This window comes from Hyaena hyaena, unplaced genomic scaffold, assembly GCF_003009895.1.
Source record: "Hyaena hyaena isolate Hyena2069 unplaced genomic scaffold, ASM300989v1 scaffold_48, whole genome shotgun sequence".
Classification (NCBI taxonomy): Eukaryota; Metazoa; Chordata; class Mammalia; order Carnivora; family Hyaenidae; genus Hyaena; species Hyaena hyaena.
Genome location: NW_024080680.1, coordinates 4,552,634 through 4,574,550, shown reverse-complemented (window position 1 = coordinate 4,574,550; position 21,917 = coordinate 4,552,634). Strand labels below are relative to the sequence as shown.

Sequence of the window (21,917 nt, the reverse complement as noted above, 5' to 3'; positions counted from 1 at the left end):
AAAATTCCTGTTTGTTCAAGGATGTCTTTAAAAAAGATATATTTCAGGGGCGCCTGGGTGGCTTAGTCGGTTAAGTGTCCGACTTTCGCTCAGGTCATGATCTCACGGTTCGTGGGTTCGAGCCCCGCATCAGAGTCTGTGCTGACAGCTCAGAGCCTGGAGCCTGTTTCAAATTCTGTGTCTCCCTCTCTCTCTCACTCTCCCCTGCTCATGCTGTCTCTCTCTCCCACCTAGAAATAAATAAAACATTAAAACAATTAAAAAAAAAAAGATATATTTCAGAAGATTGTGGCAGGAGAAAGACATTTTAAGAAAACATTGATTTGGTTTAAAAAGATAATTAATTGGGACTCCTGGGTGGTTTAGTCGGTTAAGTGTCTGACTTTGGCTCAGGTCATGATCTTGTGGTTCATGAGTTCAAGCCCTGCATCGGCTCTATACTAACAACTCAGAGCCTGCAGCTTGCAGCCTGCTTCGTATCCTGTATTTCCTTCTCTCTCTCTGCCCCTCACCTGTTCACACTCTGTCTCTCTCTCTAATATAAATAAACATTAAAATTTTTTTTTAAGTTTTAAATGAAAGAGATAATTAATATGTAAAACCCACTGGGAGTTAACAAAAAGCAGGAACCCTACCAGGAAGGAAAAGTATCATGAAATTCTTAGAAAACAATGCTGAGATCTGTACCAAATAATGATAAAATGTGGTTAGCAGGACATGAACAGAATTCTTACACCTTAAATGCAAAGTGGGGTTTTGAATTATGTGTTTGATTGTTTCTTCGAAAACAAAAGATAAAAACAGAAGCAGGGGGTGGGAATGAGATAAATAGGTAAGGGGTATAAGTTGATTTTTTTTAAAGAAAAGAAGCAGATATAATGAACTATATACACTTCCAGAATCACTTTATATCTTAGAAAATGACCGATCCAGGCAGGAAAAGGGTAAAATGCCAGGAAAAGGAGAAATAGACAGGAACTGGGGTTCTGAACCCTGCTAGTTTAAGCCAGAGAATGATGTAGCTGGAAGCTTAGGAGTCAGATCCGATCTATGGGGCGGGGGTGGGAGTGGGAGTGGGGGTGGGAATTATCTTTATTAAGTTTGGTTTTCTCACCTGTGTTCTGGTCTGGCCAGGAAGCAGAGACCACAGGGTGATTTGAACAGTGGAGGTTTAAAATAAAGAATTGTTGGGGCGCCTGGGTGGCTTAGTCGGTTAAGCGTCCGACTTTCGCTTAGGTCATGGTCTCGCGTTTGTGGGTTCGTGCCCCGCGTCGGGCTCTGTGCTGACTGCCAGCTCTGAGCCTGGAGCCTGTTTCGGAGTCTGTGTCTCCCTCTCTCTCTGACCCTCTCTCGCTCGCGCTGTCTCTCTCTCTCTCTCCTAGAAATAAATAAAAATTAAAAAAAAAAAAATAAAGAATTGTTAACCAAGTACAGGCTCTCAGCTACTTAGAGAGGATGAAATGCTAAGGAATACCCTGAGGCTACGGGAGGTATCCAGGCTTGAGATAGAACCTCCCAGACTCCCAGGCCAGGGGTCCACCCCCTTGGGGAGGATGCGGGTGAAGCTACCAGATGGTAGGGAAGTTCACTGGATTGCCTTGTCCGAAGCTGGTGTCCAGTTGGTGGGTTGAGGTTGACAGGGCAGAAAACCATGGTGTGGAGCTGGCAAACTGGAAAAAAAAATGGAAGAAATAAAGAGAGAAAACAAAAAATAAGATAGTGAAGTGGAGGGTATATGAATAAAAGCTGTCTGTAATGCTCATGTGAGAAACAAATAGAAAATGATTTGGATCGAACTTCCCAACTGAAATAATCTTGCTTCTGAATAATTTATTTGTACATAACAATACACGCATAATAAATACATATACATATATATGCTTTCGTGGCTATGAGCTATGCTAAAAAGATTTCTATTTTGGGGTAAGATTCTGAGTTAAGGTAGTATAATCTTTCAGATACCGCTTCTGAAAAGGAAATAACAGAGGTTCCAAAATCCCAGGATGATTAGCTAAAGGACTGTTTTTCTCTTGTTTTGGTTTGCTGTCCACAAAGGTGCAAAGTAATCCCTTATCACAGAGAACACACAAGACTTGCTATGCAAATACATCTTTTCCAGTGGAGCTGTCACAAAATGCCTCAGTACCCTATTCCTCTGTTTGTTTTTATAAACCCAGACTAGGTAAATAGTTGCTCCTGAGGATCATAATTTCATTCCAGCAGGTTCTGTTGGAACCTGGCTCCCAGTTCTGAAAAAGTGACGCCATTTCCACCAGTCAGTTAGAGAGCCAGTGTGGTAGCTTCTGTACCCAGTTTTTATGTCAACATAAAAGACCTCGAAGAGATAACTTCCAAGCTCTGTTGCATGAAAAGACAACTCCACTCCTGATAATAGAATATCAACAGCAAATTTCCATAGTTTTCTGGTTATTTATTTTTCCTTTTGTATGTTTGTAGTATGTCAGACATTTTTGTTACTAGTCTTTTATCATTTTGTAGAAGCCAAGTCTTTGCATTTATTTCGTAAGTATTGCTGTGGAAAAAATGCAAGCTTTTTAAGAATCACAATTTTAAAAACCCTCTTTTGATGGTTAGAATCTGGTCAGATAAGCGTCCATATATTTAGAAAATGAGATGTTTTGTAGTTGATGTCTTTGTGTGCCTTGAACCGTTCCAGTTTCTAATTACTTCATTCACGTGCACAGCGTGTATTTTTCCCACAGAATCTGAAGCAAGAGCATTGGCCAAAGAGAGGCAGAAAAAGGACAATCACAACTTGAGTAAGTTGGCTTTATATTCATGATATTTGATATTGGAGTGGATGTTCCCCTTTATATCAAAATTATTTGAAACCTTATGGGGGGAGGAAATTGGTATCTATAGCTGTTATAAAGATATAATTTGTGGAAGAAAAATTGTTTTTCAGAGAAACTAACATATATTTCCCCATATCTCTGGTCAAATTGAAATTTTTCCAGTATTCTGAAGAGTATTTATTTTATGTGTTTATAGTAATGGTGTATGTGTGTGTGTGTGTGTGTGTGTGTGTGTGTTTTGTGAGAGGGAGACTTGATCCCCAACTACCCAATTATAAGTGTTGCTCACACTGGAACTTATTAACAAAAGGGGATGATGGGATCACCTTCTCCAGTGAGATTTGAAAGAAAAAAAAATAAATCACCTGGAGGGGACTCAGTGGGTGAGGTACCCTCCCAAATTTCTGACTTTACCTGTGACTTAAAAAGAAAAAGTCTCCTGACACTTAAAAACACATTTACTTTACTCTTGATCAAATTTTTAAGCTTTTTCCTATGAGAACTTAAGATTTTATTTCATAAACAAAACTAAAAGAGGCTGCACAGTTAAAAAGAGTTTTTCATCTCTTGACTCCCTGTCCTCTTCTTCCTAAATTGAGTTTTAAGAATGTAAGTTCTGTATAAATGCTTTGTCCTCATAAAAATGACAGAATGAGACCTGAATTTAAAATGATAGAATAAAGCTAGAATTCTTCTCTGATCCCTAAACATCATATTGTTTGTGTGTTTTCCAGTTTGCTGTTGATCTTGCCAAGCCTCTGCCCGTGTGTTTAAGCATACACGCACGTGCACATGCACACCGAGAATAGATAGTGGGCTTTTCAGTGTCTGTTTTACCACAAGCAGTATCAGCTTATCCATATTTGTTGCTGTTTGCCTTTTTTATACTCAGCAATCTGTCCTGAAAAACTTTTGCTGTTGTTGGTGTAGGTGTGCCTCCTTTTAAAAAACTATTGTATAGTATTCTGCAGCATGGCTCAGTGAAATGGAGTGATCCTCCTACTGCTAAGTGCTGATATTACTATCAGTTTTTCCCTGTTCTAAGCAATGCCGCAGTGAGCATTTGCACACACACCACTCTGTGTACATGGGAGTTTCTTCCTCCAGGACAGGTACTGAGAAGAGGAATTGTTGGGCCCCAGAGGAGTGGGTTCTTTCTTTTAATAGATACTGCCATTCCCTGTTGAAGCTCTGCTCCTTTGAACCCAAAGGTTGGGACTAAGATCTAAGATCTCCTCTGGCTTCCAAGTAATTGTACTCTAAGTCATTTCTTCTTTCCATGTAACATAGAATTAAGATCATTAGGCGTTACCCAAAACTCCACCTAACTGACAGGTGGAAAACAGCATTGGATCTTGTAAAAAACGATACCTTTCCTTAGGCACCTGAACTCTCAAGTTTAGGATTGTCAGTAAAATATAAACACAATTAGGTCATACTCTGAGGTCTATAAAATAAAATCTTAAAATCTCATCTAACCATGTAAAATGAATACTCAAGGGGTGCCTGGGTGGCTCAGTCAGGTAAGCGTCTGACTTCAGCTCAGGTCGTGATCTCACAGCTCAAGAGTTCGAGCCCCGTATCGGGCTCTCTGCTTTCAGTGCAGAGCCCACTTCAGATTCTCTGTCTCCTTCTCTCTCTGTTCCTCTCCTACTTGTGTGCACTCTCTCTCTCCCTCTCAAAATAAACAAACATTAAAAAAAGAGAGACATGAATAGTCAAGGTTAGATTGTCCACTGACATAGCTCTTCCTCTTCTAATAACTTACCTTGTAAAAGTAGTCACCAAAATGTGCAAAATAATACATTTATTTACTCATAACTATTTATTGAACCCTCATTATGTCTGAGGCATTTCTCTATGGAAATGAACTAGACAAGCAGGCTTCACATTCTTATGAGGTTCCATTTGAGTCAAGGGCTTATGGAATAGATGAGCAAACAAATACATTAAGGTGGTGTTTCCAGTATAGAACAAAAACCATGATAGGAATAAGATGTATATATGAGCATTGGCCAAAATGTTCATTCTACCATTGACAGAGGGAGAAATTGGAAATAGTCTAAATATTCATCAGTAGAGTATTTGTAAATAAATTATGATATATGCATATAAGGGATACTCAGTGGCTCTTAAGAAGAATGGGGTTGGTCTGTTTTACCTGATTTACATGGATATCTACAATACATTAACTGAGTGAGAAAAGTAAGTGGCAGATAATATACATATAATTATCTCATCAGGTAAAAAGAATACAATAAATGTGTGTGTGTGTGTGTGTGTGTCTATGGATGTGTGTGTGCAGGAAGAAGAAGATTAGGAGTTTACCTTTATCATTGACAATTTCTTCAGGCAAGTAGATGTTGCATGGCCTTTACATTTTCCTTTATGCACTTTTATGCCTTACAATATTTTACAAATTTATATATCACTTTTATAATAAAAAATAATTGGGGAGGGAAGGCACTGAATTGAAGAAAATGTAGTATGTCTAAATTTTGACAGTAAATTATGTCAACAATATGCTGTTAAGTGAGAAAAGATAGATGCAGAATCAGTTTTAGTGTAATTCTACTTGAACTCTCTCATTCTTATCTAATACTTAGTATTGAGGGTCTTGGAATGTATATGGGTAATTGGAATGTAGCAGTGAATATATCTCTATTTCTATCTCTATCTCTATCTCTATCATCTCTATCTCTATCTCTATCTATCTCTATCTATCTCTATCTATCTCTATCTCTATGTATCCCATCTATATATATACCTATATATATCCTCATAGAACCATCTATCATTTATATATTTCATTTGGTTATATATTATAATATATACTGTACATTCAATATAAAACATTTTGTTTATGTAATTATATTATGTCATATTACATTATTATATTATTATGTTATTATAAGTCATGTATAAGAAACAAATGAAATATGCAGATGGTAGAAGGTTCTCTGAGGAAACAAACTACAGGCAACAGGATAGGGTGTCAAGATAGGCATGTGAGGTGATGGTTCAGTTTTAAATAGGATGGTCAGAGAAGGCTTATAGGTAAATTTGAGGCACTACCTGAGGGAGGTGAGGGCAGAATCATGCAGATATCTGGGGAAAGTCCTAAAGTGGGGAATGATTCTGGTTTGGTTGAGGAATTGCAGGAAGCCCATGGGACTGAAGGGAGGTGGGACACAGGTAAGACATGACAGAAGATGCAGTCAGAGCGGGAGAGGAGCAGAGCATGAGGTGAGAGGGATGGCGGTCCACCAGATCCTGAGGACTGGGTTTTTGTCTAGTTGAGGTGGGAAATGATAGACGGGTTTTCTGAAAGAGGTTGGATGCTCTGACTTAGGTTTTAACAGGATTCCTCTAGCTCTTGTGGTCTAAATAGACCAGAGTGGAAAGGAAGCAGCAGGTGTGGGTGACAGAGTCATTAGGAGAATTGCAGTAATTCTTAGGCAAGAGGTGATGGTGGCTTCTATCAGGTAATAGTGGAGGTTCAAGGTGGGCAGATTCTGTAAATATTTTGAAGAGAGAGCCAGTAGACTTTGATGATGGATCAGATGTGAGAAGTGAGAGGAACAGAGGTGCAGAATCGATTCCAAGGTTTTGGCCCAAGTAACTAGAGGGATGGAGTTACAGTAAATGAGGTGGGAAAGCCTCTGGGTGGAATCGTTTGAGCATGGAAGACTGGGAGCTTGTATTTGGAGTATTGGGGCTGCCCATTAGACCTCCCTGTGGAAACATCTAGTAGTCAGACATATGAGTCTGGAGTTCCAGGGATCTGTCTGAGCTGAAAATAACAACTAGTCATTAGTGTATGGGTGGTGTAGAAAACCATGAGACAAAATGAGATCATGAGTAAGTGAATATAGATCAAGAAGAGTCCCAAGAACTGTGCCCTGGGCAGGCCGCATGGTTAGAGAATAAAAATCATCACAAAGGTTATAAAAGAAACTTAACAGTGGTCTTACTTGGATCATAGGGGACTTTTACTTCACTTTATGCATTTCACTGCTGTTTGGATTTTTCTGATTGTTATATGCTTGGAAAAGTAAGAAAACATGTCATGATTTAGAGTTTTGGAGGAGGTGAGCTAAAAGACCAGAGGTCCAAAAATTCCTTCTTTAGAACCAGTGAGTATCAGTATTTCTATTTTATAAAAGTTTAATGGTAAGGCAGTATTTAAAATACCTGATTTAATCATAGAAGGGATCCATCTGCTAAGAAAAAATATAGGATGTATTGGGAACATAGCATATGTTATTTACCTAAATGTATGGAGTACTAATAGGTCAAATATAGTTATGTATTAGGTTATAATATGCTTACAGTAAAATATTAATGTTTTAATCCAATTTATTAGACCTTAAGTAGTTTGGAATTTATTTGCCAGGGTAGGTAAACTAGAAACATTAACTCCCATACTTTACTGTTTCACCCTCTGCTAAGAAGATGATAATTTAGCTAAACATGCAACTGAATCGATAAAATAGGGATGCTATTAGGATGCATGTTGTAGTTAAACAAGCTAGACTTAACTTCTAGGATTGTCTTACCCATTGCTGTACCCACTCAACACATTTGCCTGTTGATCACTTGAAATGTGCTAGTTCAAATTGTGCTCTAAGTATAAAATATACACTAGATTTTGGGTCGCCTGGGTGACTCGGTCAGTTAATAACACATCTGCCTCTTGATTTCAGTTCAGGTCATGATCTCATGGTTTGAGCTCAAGCCCCCCGTCAGGCTCTGTGCTGGCAGCATGGAGCCTGCTGGGGATTCTTTCTACCCGCCTCACTCTGCCCCTTCCTCTGCTCATGCTCTCTTTCTCTCAAAATAAATAAATAAAACCTTTAAAAATTATAAAATATACACTGGGCTTCAAAAATTTAGTACACAGAAAAGAATGTTAAATATTTAATTAAAAAACTTATATAGCTTACATATTGAAGTGATAGTACAGTTCATTTTTCCTCTTTCTTTTTACTTCTTCAATGGGACTACATGGAAAATTAAAAAAAAAATTTTTAATGTTTTTTTTTTTTTTTTTTTTAATTTATTTCTAGGAGAGAGAGAGAGAGACAATGTGAGGAGGGGAGGGTCAGAGAAAGAGGGAATCACAGACTGAAACAGGCTCCAGGCTCTGAACTGGCTGTCAGCACAGAGCCCGACGCGGGGCTCGAACCCACGAACCGCGAGATCATGACCTAAGCGAAAGTCGGAGGCTTAACCGACTAAGCCACCCAGGCGCCCCTACATGGAAAATTTTAAATTGCCAAAGGAACTTGCACTGTCTATCTGTTGGGCACCACTGGGCCGAGGGCACGGAGTTTTGTATAGCCTGTAGGCTAAGAATGTTTCTTAGATTTTTAAATGGTTAAAAAAATCAAAAGAATATTTTCTGATATGTGAGAATTATATAAAATCCAAATTCTGGCATCCAGTGCTTCTTGTTAGTAGACTGGCATTGCAACAAAAATAAATAAATAAATTGTATCCAGTTAATATTATCACATTTTGTTTTTTAAAAAAAATTATTTTAATGTTTATTTCTGAGAGAGAGAGAGCGTGAGCAGCGGAGGGTCAGAGAGAGAGGGAGACACAGAATCTGAAACAGGCTCCAGGCTCTGAGCTGGCCGTCAGCACAGAGCCCAACGTGGGGCTGGAACCCACGAACCACGAGATCATGACCTGAGCTGAAGATGGACACTTAACCGACTGAGCCACCCACGTGCCCCTATTATCACATTTTGAATGTGGTCAGGAAACAAAAGAAATTTATTTTCTCTTTTGTTATGTAAGTATCTACATAACATCTTCAGTTTTGCCAGTTGACCCTCAAAGCCCAAAGTCCTCAGTATCTGGCCCTGTAGAAAATGTTGGCTGCCCCTAATCTGAATGGTCAGGGTTGAGTTCAAGCTATTTTCATTTGCTGCTGGGTGTCCTTATCCAGTCCCTAATATTAATATTCCCCCAAAGTAGTTTTGTCATTTATCACTGAAGATACTTACCTCCATTGTCAGGCTGTTATGGGATCAAAGGAGAAATTATAGTCTCAGGACTCTGTAAATGATAGAATTCTGTACAAAGGTAGCTATGTGTTTGGCAGCCCTTGAATCTCAGTCCCCAAAACATGATAGTAACGGGAAATACAGATCCGGGTTATGTTGCCTTAGGCTGGCCAGGCTAATGGTACATGGCTTTAACGAGATATGCTTCATGTGTATGTCGTGCTGTTACTGACAGTCCCTTCCTGTGCTCTTTTCTTGAAGTTGAACGAAGAAGACGATTTAACATAAATGATCGCATTAAAGAACTAGGTACCTTGATTCCCAAGTCCAATGATCCGTGAGTACAATTCCATGTTAATCTGCATTCTCTATTTTTGGGGTGCTTAATGCTTATTCATATGTTGCAGAAAAGGCACAGTTCTAAAAACCAGAGTCAGAAAACAGCCCCCTCCCCCGTCCCTTTGGTTTCTGGTCTGGTGTACTTGAGAGCTCATGGAGCATCCGTGGGCGCCAAGAGCTGGTATGGGAGATTCCACATCTAACACTCAAAAGCCAAAAGGTCAAAAAAATACTATTTTTTGAAAACTTGCCTGCCCTTTATATGCTTCACCAGTTTAGAAAAAGGTAATTTTTAAAATCTCTTTTAAGTACAGGTCAGTAGATTTGGATTTCAGCTTCCAGTCTCTGCCTACCTTCCCCCTCACCTTTCCGATGGAGAGAACAGTTGTAAAGATAATTTTCCTACCATGTCAGCAAGTAGGACAACAGGTACACAATTTTTATCCACTAGAAAGTGGCCTCTTAGACGTAAGAGGCCAGAGGATATATACGTTTTTTTGTGGGCCCCAGTGGCATTGTCTGAAATTAGCCTTTGAATAGGACCTTTTAGCCACCTAATAAAATATAAAGATGAAATCAAGCATTATTCATGCAAGGCTTATTAAATTTGCTATTCATGTTATTGTCAGGGAATTTGTGGCAAAATAAAATAAAATCATGGCCCATTGTAAGGTGGCTTTGATGAATGTTCAAGCACAATTTCCATCATCCACATTTTGCTTTGCCAGGTTTCAAGGAAAAGCCATTTTGAAACTCAGAACATTCAAACTCTCAGTTCTGCCGCACAAATTTATCCTACTGAGGGGCTGCGACCTTCATTTCCTATAGTCAGTCTTGCATGATAGTTGAAATTGAATTCCCATTTTCCTGTTCTTTATCAGCTTTCACTTTTTAGCATATTCTTTTAAACTGTAGCATGTGCATCTCTTTAGCAACATATTATGAAATTATGGGGCTGCAGTGAAAGCCTCTATTTGCATATCTTCTTTCTCTATTGTATTAGAATACTTATGTGTTTATAATCGGAACTGATAATGATCTTTAATTGTAGGCATTGTTTTAAGATAAATGGACCACAATCTCTAATGGGGGTTTTTCCCTACCAGGTTTCTGGAACAGGCCCTGGGTTGCTACAGAGGTACAGCCTCGTGGACCAGGGTCTCAGCCCCACACGCTCTCCTCCCCTATAGCAGATCTGCTTTCATTGATTTTTATACTGAGAATCTTTATACAGTTCTGTGTGAAAAAATGCTCTCATTACAAGAAAAGCATAATTGATTGATTGGATGTCACAAGAAAGCAAAACCCAAGATAATTGGTTGAAATAGTCACTTCTTAAAAACTGAATGGCTGCTCACATGTTTCAACATGAGTTTTTCAACTTACCGGCCTAGTTAAGGCATCTTCCATTATGGTTACGTTTCTCTCTGGCTGCTCGAGTGTCGGTTACTTTGATCTGAGCCCTGAATGTTAAACAAGCCAGCGCCGTGCGCCCTCCCTGCATAGCCATCTTTGGTGCCCTGACCCCAGGGATGAACCTCGGGGAAATTCTCGAGGGGCCGTAAGTCTGCCTCTCGTGGGAGAACTTCTGTTTTGTTCTTCATCGAATCCATATGAGGATCAATTACTTGGTGACTTGTTTTAATGGCTCTCCATTCACACATCCCACCTGATACTTCTGATCTGCCTCAAATGGCTATAGATGATGGAGTAGAGAGTTTTCATACATTGTTTTTGTTTTGTTTTGCTTTTCATTGTCCTCGTTGTCGTCAAGAACACTGTGAAAGAGCTCAGATGAATGTAATGTACTACAGAAATACCACCTATGTAATTATAATTTGATTCTTAATTATTTTTCTGGAGTGCTCTAAATGTTTCAGCTCACTTTTACCTGCATTTTAATGGTGTTCTTAATTTCCTTGTATATGAACACATTACAGCTACAGTGATTAAAAACTGAAAGGTACCAAGCTCAGGCTGCTTGAGTTTGAATTCCAAAATAGTCCCTTACTAGATACGTGATCTTAGGGAAGACACTTGAATTCTTATACTTGATTTTCCTCCTCTGTTTAAAAAAAAAAAGAAGAAGAAAATAGGTGAGGGGCGGTGGTTCACAATATTCCTTCCTAGTCTGATTGTTCTAAGAACTCAGCCACGTAAGAGGAACAATACTGTGGTTTAGTAAATGGGAGCCTAGAGCCAGACGCTCTAGACTTTCTGGCTCTTCTGCTTCCTAGCTGTGTGACCTTGCGTCCTTTACCTCTCTGTGCCTTTGTTTCCCAATCTGTAAAATGGGGATGATACCAGTGCCTAGCCATTGAAGTAGTTATGATTAAATGAGCTGCAAAACACTTTAAAATGTACCTGATGCATAGTAAATGCTGTTTCAAGGTAGCCATGATAATTGTCATGTTGAGCCCTTAACACAGTGCTTGCCCTGTCATTTGAATGGCATTCTAAACTTTTCATAGCACATTCATGTACCAAGCCCCCTTAGATTCCAGTAACATACCTGCAAGGCTGCTCATACATGTTTAGTATCATCATGTTATAGATGAAGAAATTGGGACACAGAGAGAGGTTAGATAACTTGGCCATGAATATTCATGAGAAACTCCAAGGAGACCACTTTTATGCTTCCCACAGTCTAGTAGTAGGATCTCACGGAATATTTTTTTAACTGTAGCTTATTCTGTGTGTCCGAATGAGTTAACTTTGATAGTCCTAGAAACCTTTAACTATTTTATAGAGTTTTTAAGAACACTGATTTTTGTAATCAGCAGACCTAAATATAAGTCCTGACTCCCATCTTGTAGTAGCTCTGTGAGCGAGGGCAAAATGAAGAGTGTCTTGTTTCCACACGTGCACGATGTCCCTCCCTCTCAAGGTGCTCGTCTGGGTTAAGTAAGATAATGTGTAAGACGTGGGTGGACAGTGTCTGGCACGTGGCAAGCACTCTGTGAATGACAGCTGTCATCAACCGCCATTGTTACCTGCCTTTAGAAATGGAATGCGCTGCCGCATGAATTCTCCGTGCGCCTCCCATCTTGACACAGGCTACCCTCTTCTGTCTGCATTACAGAGACATGCGCTGGAACAAGGGAACCATACTGAAAGCCTCCGTGGACTATATTCGAAAGTTGCAACGAGAACAGCAGCGTGCCAAGGAACTTGAAACCCGACAGAAGAAACTGGAGCATGCCAACCGGCACTTGTTGCTCAGGATACAGGTATGGGGCACGGACCAAGTGCCACCGACTTGGAGGTGGGAGGAGAGGCTGTCTAATAAGCCATGGGGGACTCGACGCACTGATCTTAATATAGTAGATACTCATGATTCATGAACTCCCTACTTGTGAATTTGCCTGTGCGTTAAAAATCTACTATAATTCCAAGACCCACATTTAGACTGCTTTTGTGGTCATTGTGCTCAAAGGGGAAGATTTGAGTTAAGGCTGAACAAGGCAATGACCTGCTGTCTTCTTTCAGCTCACACTATAAACATGCATCCCTTTTGTGGTCCTCAGTCCACTGCTTTTTTTCCCCCACATTGTTGTGGGTTTTGTGGGTGAATTTTGCTACTTAAAATGGCCCCCACGTATAGTGCTGAAGCTGTCTGATGTCCAGAGCACGAGAAGGCTCTGATGTGTTTTATGGAGATAAGTTTCCTTCGTATGTGAGTTACAGTGCTGTTGACTGTGAGTTTGATGTTACTGCATCTGTGTTATGTATTAAATACGGTGTCTTTAGACATAAAACAAGGTTATGTGTGGATAAGTTGATGAAAACGTTGTGGTTGGACACTCACAGAAACTTAACCCCGTATTTCCTCTGGGAATAATCATTTGGTATTTACTAACTCAGGGCTCAGAGTGACTTTGTAGAGCATGACTGTCTTAGTCTATACGGGCTGCTGTAACAAAAATACTATAGATTGGGTGGCTCTCACAACAAGCATTGTCTCTCAAAATTCTGGAGACCCTGAAGTCCAAGATCAAGGTGCAGGTAGATTCAGTGTCTGATGACAGCCTGCTTTCTGTTTCGTCGACAGCTGTAGTCTGTAGTCTCACTGGATGCTAAGGTAGCAGCGGAGGGAGGGAGCCCTCTGGTGTGTCTCTTTTACAAGGGCAGAAATCCTGTTCCTGAGAGCTCCACCATCATAATCAAATCACTGTCCAATGCCCTACCTCCCCATGTATCATGTTAGGGATTAGATTTCAGTGTATGAATTTGGGGGAGGGGAGGAATACAAACGTTCAGTCTATCACAATAATTACCTCAAATAATGAGAACTGACTGTAGTTGTTAAATTCCAAGATACCTTGGGATTTGATGGGGTTATGTAGTCTCTGGTCAAAGCCCCCGTGTGTAAGGAACTTAAGGACATCCAGAAGATCTTATCATCAAGATGACAAATTTTAGAAACAGTTACAGGTAGTGAAATGATAACATACGTATCTATAACTCACACTGTTCATTCTTAGAGGGAGAAATCCTAATGTTAATGATGAGTGGAAGTCATCTCTCATTCTGTGTACTGGCTGGATGTACAAGTGTGAAGTGTGAGATGGGGTGGTCTTTCTGTAGTATCAGCTCTTGGTACTTCTCTCAGGCACGTGGGCTCTCATGCTGAGTGTGAACATAACTTCCTCTGAGACTGTCTGGAAGAAGAGAAAGAAAAACGGACTCTGCTAATGACCAAAGGAGTTTGCAGAAGTGATTTTCATTTACCTGCTGACTTTGCATGCAATCCACCAGTAAGACGCAGTTAACAGAACAGATTCTTCTTGAGTAGATGGACCCACCTTGTACCATTTTTTCAGGTGTCCAGTGCAACTGTTGGTGGAACACCAAAGCACAGTCTGACCCTTCAGGCAGCATTGTGTTTTATCTGGTGGTGTTAATCCTGGACCTTGAACCTCTTTAACAGAGTAATTCATTTGTAAAAATAGTCTCCGATGATCTTTCGAATGCCCCATAACACTGTTGACATTTCCATATGTCACTTCTTTCATTTCAACACAGTGTTCTTCAGCCCTGGGTCAGGGCAGCAGAAGACAATTCTCCTCTAGGGGGTGCATTTGAGAATGTCCATAGTACAGTAGAGATTGCTTGTCATTTGAAAATACTTCTTTTGTTTAATCTTTCTTTTGGTTTTTGTTTGTTTTATGTTCGATCTCTTCAATAAGTAGCCCCAGGTCTTTTTCTCTTGAACTTAACATCCCCATTTATAAAAGCAGCTTGTACTAAATGTGTTATTTCCTTATACAAATGTTAAAAACATAGGAAGGGTTTTGGAAGAGAAGTTAGGTTTTGTTTTAAGCTTCCTAACATGTCTCTTCATGTGGAATGGAATATTGTGAAATGTGTGGATTAGAAATTCCACGGTGATGATGTCTTGGGTTTCTCCCAATGACAGCGTGAGGCAGCCTTTCGAACTTTTGCATATCACGGAAAACATTATTAACTAGGAAAGCTCTGCCGTGCAGTGAGCCTGAGTTCTCCAGATGAGATTTATCACATTGTTTAGAAATCTAAGTGACGCTTTAATCAGCTGATAAACATTTTTAATTAAACAACAAAAGATCAGAGTAAGATGTTTGCCTCTTTTAATCTGGCTTTTTTTTTTTTTTTCTTTAAAGACGAACTGCATGTGTGGAGATCTGTTCTTATTAGCACACTATACTGGTGTAGATTTACAGTAGTGCATGTTTTCACCTTGGGCCTAAGGGCTTCTTTTCATTTTTACTCTAAGTGATGCATGCAGAAATTTTTACAGAAGAAAGAGCATGAAGCCTTCATATCATTGGAACTGTAATTGTATTAAACAGCCCAGGGGTTTAAAACGATGCCTGGAGAGACTCGTGTTTCTGGAGATTGTGCACGGGAACGTGCACGTACTCAGGTGACATGTCAGGCTCCTGTCTCTTAATTGTCATGCATCCAGAGAATGATCTTGCAAACTGAATGATCTTTACTACAGACTGAACGTGGCTTTTCAGGAACATGTGTTTTGAGGCTCATGGGCAGAGGTTGGATGGCCGGGCCACATTGGAGGCTGCTCTTCCCTCCTTCGTGAGGCAAGGTGACTTGCTTCAAATGTTATTTCCTGTCATTATTATGTTAGCATATGGCAAGCTTAGAAAGGATCGCCTTGGCGTGGAGAAACAGAATGCTCATAGAGAGTCATTTGGGTTCATCTTCAGAGGGTCCAGGGATACTCAGGAAGAATGGAAAGCGCTTGCTTGGAAGGCATTTTGAGATAGCGAACCAGGAGAGACGAGGCTGTGACACGAAGTGTCTTAGTCTGCTCAGGCTGCTGTAACAAATATCACAGAGTGGTTTAAATACCAGAAACATAGCATCTCAGGGTTCTGGAGGCTAGAAATCCAAGGTCAGAACATGGGCAGACTTGGTTTTCTGTACTTCTCTTAGAGGCTGCCTTTTTCTTGTGTTTTCTCATGATCTTACCTGGGTGTTTCTCTGTGTCCTAATCTCCTCTTCTTAGGAGGACATGGGTCCTTTTGGATGTTGGATTAGAGCCCACCCACATGACCTCATTTAAGTTAATTACCTCTTTAAAAACAGTATCTCCAGGGGCATCTGGGTGCCTTAGGCTTCTGACTTCAGGTTAGGTCATGATCTCACAGTTCATGGGTTAAAGCCCAGCATCGGGCTCTGTGCTGACAGTGTGGAGCCTGCCTGCTTTGGATCCTCAGCCTACTTCTCTCTCTCTCCCCCTCCCCTGCTCTCCTTCATGCACATGCACTCTCTCTCTCTCTCTCAAAAATACATTTAAAAAAAGTAAAACAAAAAGAGTATCTCCATACATAGTCACATTCTGAGGTGTTGGGGTTAGGACTTGAACTTGTGAGTTTTTCAGTGCACCCCAAAATAGGAAGGATATGAAGAAGTATAGAAAGAAATTATTCATCCATCCTCCCTATAAGAACTTTCTTTTGGGATTAAACAAACAGACAAACAAACAAGCAAAAACTTCCCTTGACCTTGGTAAGATGAATTAAGTGATGTTTCAAACCTAAGTCATTTGTGTAGAACTTTTGCTGCTACTACCTCGACTTTATTAGCTCATGGTACCCTTAGTTTTTTATCACTGCACCCCAGACCAAAGAAATTTCTACCATTTCTTTGTTAGGTCCAAACAGCTTATTGAATATTTGGGTCCTAATAACTTAGCAGCCATTTGAAATTATAAAACCTATAAACTGACTGAAAAAAAATAGCATTTTTATTTTATTTTTAAATAACCACACTACTTACCACATAATGGGATGCGTGTGTCTGATGGGCACACATGGCCTCTTTAGCCTTGGAACCCTGTTGAACAGTGCCACCCTCAACTCTCATTCCTTGATTTTCGTGCAGTTCTTACTTTTTATCACAGCAACCATCGAAGACCTGGCTTTGCAGTGATTATGATGCAATGGAAAAGAATGTAGCGCCATTTAATGGTGAAACTGTGAACCATCTTGAATTTGGTACTTCTCTGAGTAGTGCGCTGTTTGGGTATCTAAAAACTTTTTTTTAATGTTTATTTATTTGAGAGAGGGAGAGAGGGAGAGAGAGAGAGAGAGACACCGTGAGAGTTAGGGAGGAGCAGAGAGAGTCAGAAGCAGGCTTCAGACTCTGAGCTGTCAGCACAGAGCCTGACACGGAATTTGAACTCATGAACCGTGAGATCATGTCCTGAGCCAAAGTTGGACATTTAACTGACTGAGCCACCCAGGTGCCCCTCCCTGGGTATTTTAAAATGTCTCAGTGCCTTGGATGTGTGTTCACAGTGGTGGGACCCCAGAACTATATTATTTACTGAATATTTTCCTTTAATCTCACATTTTGAAATTTTGTTTTTATGTTTATTTTTATTTTTGTGTTTTTAAAAATTTGTTTTCATGTATATTGCTATATGGGAGAGACAGTCTCAGTTTTATTAATAGATAATGAAGTGCGTATACCACCTAAAAATCCTGTCCTTGATCAGTGATTCCTATACTTTAAGAAATACCATTTCTCAAAATTTAAGAATTAACATTTCTTAAAAATTGAACTTTTTTTTAACGTTTGTTCATTGTTGAGAGACAGATCTTGAGCAGGGAAGAGACAGAGAGAGCGGGGGACATAGAATCCGAAGCAGGCTCCAAGCTCTGAGTTGGCAGCACAGAGCCTGATGCTGGGCTTGAACTCACAGACCACAAGATCACGACCTGAGCTGAAGTCGGATGCTTAACTGACAGAGCCACCCAGGCGCCCTGGCATTTATTAATTAAAAGAGCAAAATAATTGTTTTCATAATGTATTGGGTTTTTCCCCCCCTCTAAATGTGTGGTTCTTTTTTAATACTTTGCTTTTTAGAGAAATTTTAGGTTCACAGGAAAACTGAGAAGGTAAAGACATATTCCCCATATCCTTCTTGCCCTCCCACATGTATAGCCTCTGCCGCTGTCACCATCCCCCACCAGAGTGGTACGTTCGCCATCACTGATGGACCTGCACTGCACAACATCATCCCCCAAAGTCCCTCTTTATATTGGAGTTCACTGTTGGGACATCCTACGGGTTTGAGCAAATGCAGAAGGACACGTATGCCTCATTGTAGTATCCTGTACAGTACTGACTGTCACTGCCCTAAAATCCTCTGTACTCCCCCATTTATCAGCATCTGACTGTTTACTTTTATTTTAGGAACTTGAAATGCAGGCTCGAGCTCACGGACTTTCGCTTATCCCGTCAACGGGCCTCTGCTCTCCAGATCTGGTGAATCGGATCATCAAGCAGGAACCTGCTCTCGAGAACTGCAGCCAAGACCTCCTTCCGCACCACCCAGACCTACCTTGTACGACGACACTCGATCTCACAGATGGCACCATCACCTTCAACAACAGCCTTGGGGCCGGGACCGAGGGCAGCCAGGCCTATAGCGTCCCCACGAAAATGGGCTCCAAACTGGAAGACATCCTGATGGACGACACTCTTTCTCCCGTTGGCGTAACTGACCCGCTCCTCTCGTCGGTGTCTCCCGGAGCCTCCAAAGCCAGCAGCCGAAGGAGCAGCATGAGCATGGAGGAAACTGAGCATGCTTGTTAGCAGGTGGTCCATGCTCTGCACTGTCCGAAACTGCTTCCTTTCTTGATTCGTAGGTTTCATAATTTACCTGAAGGGGTTTTCTTGATAATTTTCCTTTAATATGAAAATTTTTTTTCATGCTTTATCAATAGCCCAGGATATATTTTATTTTTAGAATTTTGTGAAACGGACTTGTATATTCTATTTTACAACTACAAATGCCTCCAAAGTATTGTACGATAAGTGTACCGTATCTGTGAACTGAATTCACCCCCGGACTTTATGAGCAAGAGGGTTTTTGCATCAGAGAAATTTCTGTCCATTTTTATTCAGGGGAGACTTGGTTTGAGATTTTTATGCCTGTGACATCTTTGGAAATTAAGTGTAAAGTTTAATCGAGAGAATGTAAACCAACCAAAAAATAAACAAAACAAACAAACAAAGAAAAAACCCCAGAGAGAAAGAGATTGAGGAAAGAAAAAAAGAAAAGAAATCCACACTAACCCTTTTTAATTTTGTAAATGTGTTGATTCATCGGTACTGCCTTAAAGATCCAGTACCTTTCTAACACTGTTTAGTCTTTCTGCTGCGAATTGTTTAAGGCAATACAATATTCTATAAAAGGAAAAAAAAAAAGTGCAACCAATTTCATGAGGATTGTCTGGTTAGAAAATGTAACTGCTGTACCATACTTAGGTGCAAGTGAAATTGAAGGGTTAGAGACCAAGGCTCTGAAACATGGGGTCTAATCTTGCTGTCTTTCACTCTCTGTTCTGTTACAGTTCCCGTCATCAATGAGTGTGATTCAGTTTTCCATAAGATCTATTTTAGTTTGAAAAGAAATTGCGTGTCCTCTCAAAGGAAAATACTGAGGAGCCCTGAAAGTTGTCCTGGTTTTTTTTCCCCCTCTTCAATTTCACTTTTGATAAGAAAACCAAACTGGGCACATTTCTAATCAGCTTTCCTATTTTTATTTTTAAATTATGTTTTCTTGTTCATTTGACTTGTACAGATTCTTTACTATCATCGTTCTTTTCAATATGTTTGTATTCATTTGTAAAAGTACGCATCTTAAGATGGCAAGTTTTCAATATTTTTACAACTCACTGGTGGTTTTCCGCATCCTTTGTACACACATGAAAGAAAACTTTTATGCAAGGTCTTGTGTTTCAAGAGAGCTTTGCGAATATTTTGTATATTACAGTCTCACTCAGAACTGTTTTTTCCACACATTTAAGGTGTAGTATTAATAGGTTAAAACCAGCTTTCTAGAGAGAATAAACTTACATATTTATTTTTAGTGATATAAAAGTAGCAATATTCTTGGAGACTGATAACCATAGCGTTAATAACGCCCGTTGTAGTCATTTAAATTGGGGTTTATTTCAGCAAACTTGCTGAATTTTTTTTGAAGGAGAGAAATACTGTATTGGCAAATTACTGTTACTTGATGACAGTGTTTTAACAAGCAGCAATGTTGTAAGTTAGTCTCAGTGCATTATATTGTGTAGTCCTATGCAATAATAGTAGTGTTACATGTAATCTATCTGGCCTACGTGTTTTATACAGCTGACATATGGTGTTAAGAGCCAGGCTGTTGAATGGAATTTCTCAGTAGCAGCCTACAATTGAATAGCAAGTGGCATAAAGCATATCCATTCAGAATGAAGTGCCTTAAATATAGCAGTAGTCTTTTTTGGACTAGCACTGACTGAACTGTAATATAGGAGACAGTTTCAAGATGGTATCTATAGTCAAGAGGATCATGGAGCATGGTGCCTATGTAGACAATATAAGAGCTTCCAATTTTCCTTCAGATATTTTTAATATTAAATATATTTTAGTGACAGAGTGCCAACTTCTTTCATCAGGAAACCTTATTCAGGAGGTTTTTTTTTTTTTTTTTAAAGAAAACGAGTTTAAATATCAAATCTGAATTGGTGGATGGGTATTGGAGGTTCAAAGAGGAGGTGTGATTGTCAGGTGTATGAATGGGTGGCTTCCGTGAAAATAATCGACTGCATAGTTCCCATGCACGTTGGGCAACGAGAATCCTTGGAAACATTGATGATGCTATCAGTTTTATAGCTTTATTACTTAAGGGGGTAGGGAAAATTAATTCCCATTCTTTCAATCCCCTTAATTGTATAGCTCTTTTCCTAGAATAGTGATGCAAATCTGCATGAACAGCTAATTGTACCATAGTGTTCATTGATACAATCATAGCATTGTCTATTTTTCTCTTCATATCTCTGTGGGGGGAGGGCAGCTGGGTGAAGAAGTCAAAGATTGCGATGGTATGATGCTTGTTTTCTTTAGGTGATTTTGAGGGCTCTTAAAAAAATGGAGCAAGGTTGACTAGCCCCTGGCCCAGGGAATGTGGCCAGGGCCAAGTGACCTCATAGAAAGCTCTGTTGAGAGGAAGCATGGCATCTTGTACCACTGTCCTGACTTTCGCAACTCCTGAGCTCACTGTCGCCTGCTTCCCTGTCCCCCTTTTCTTAAGAGACAATTTCTGGGATTGGCGGGTGAGTAAGCCCAGGAGAATGCTGCAGCCTCGGGGGTGGTTTTATTTATTTCTTTTTTGCCAAATCGAGTGTGGATTTGTTGTAGCCAAGAAGCGGTGGTTTGGGGTCGCCATTTGTGATGAGAGAAGGATCCACACCGCTCCCCCCATCCCCGAGAGCAAACTGGTGCCTCGGGGCTGGGCCTCCATACGGAGGGACCAAAATGCCAAACTTGCCCACCTGCCTCTGGGTAAGGCCATGGAAACACCAAACCTTTTGACTTTGCCAAAAACCCTACAACCAACGTGGTAATACATAGGATGACAAAGTTCTTTCTGGTTGTTTTTTAAATAATAAAGCAATAAGAACAAATAAATACATAGGAAGTTAAGAGATATAAAATAAAGCACAAAGGAATGCACTTATTAATATTTTTAAAAAATGCACTGGGGAAACGTTGGTGTTGATAACAGTATATTTAAAAACCCTATTTCTTGAAAAAAATGACAAATGACTGTCTCTTGCGGACGCTTGGTACTGTAATGTTAATAATATAGTCACTTGCTGTTGGATGCAGCAATAATTTCTGTATGGTCCATAGCACTGTATATTATGGATCGATATTAATGTATCCAATGAAATAATTGAACTGTTGTTCTTGATAGCCTCATTAAAGCATTTGGTTTTTCACATAGTGGTGGCCAGTTTTTTTTTTTTTTTTTTTTTAGTTAATGACAGTTTTGAATATTGCTTGCCTTATCAGAAATGGTAGCGCACATTTTCTTCTGATTTAACGAATAACAAATTGCATGAAAAAATTTTAAATGCCAGTAAGTACTTTTTTGGTTTTAAATGCCACTCTAAGATATTACTTTTTGGTTTTAAACATTTTCTGATTATGACTTGCACTCAAGTGAACTATAATTATACAGCTTCCCCCCCACCTCTGAATTTGGGGGAGATTTTAAACTCCCAGATGCCAAGAATTCATTTTACATATAGGAGTTTTATTTAACATGTTTTAGTGAGAGGTGGCTTTACAAAAAGAGAAATTGTCAGAGAAGCCCTTGCATATTTACGAAAAAGATACTGGGTTTTTAAAATACAAATTTACAGTAATGAAAGCCTAATATACCCAGGTTGCCAGCTCCTGGCTG

At 39.8% G+C, this 21,917-nt stretch overlaps 1 protein-coding gene across 15 annotated transcripts in view; it reads left to right on the top strand.

The window, feature by feature from the left end:
• MITF (melanocyte inducing transcription factor) overlaps positions 1-21,454 on the top strand; it is a 224,444-nt gene extending 202,990 nt beyond the window's left edge. For 11 of the 15 annotated variants that reach the window (XM_039230569.1, XM_039230572.1, XM_039230571.1 and 8 more), the window contains 4 exons: positions 2,706-2,780; positions 9,092-9,167; positions 12,252-12,399; positions 17,873-21,454. In XM_039230569.1, coding sequence (XP_039086500.1) covers positions 2,706-2,780; positions 9,092-9,167; positions 12,252-12,399; positions 17,873-18,274 — 701 coding nt within the window. In that variant the 3' untranslated portion in view covers positions 18,275-21,454. The remainder of the gene's footprint in view (positions 1-2,705; positions 2,781-9,091; positions 9,168-12,251; positions 12,400-17,872) is intronic. The other 4 variants (XM_039230570.1, XM_039230579.1, XM_039230577.1 and 1 more) reach the window with 1 other exon arrangement.
• Positions 21,455-21,917: the final 463 nt, after the last annotated feature.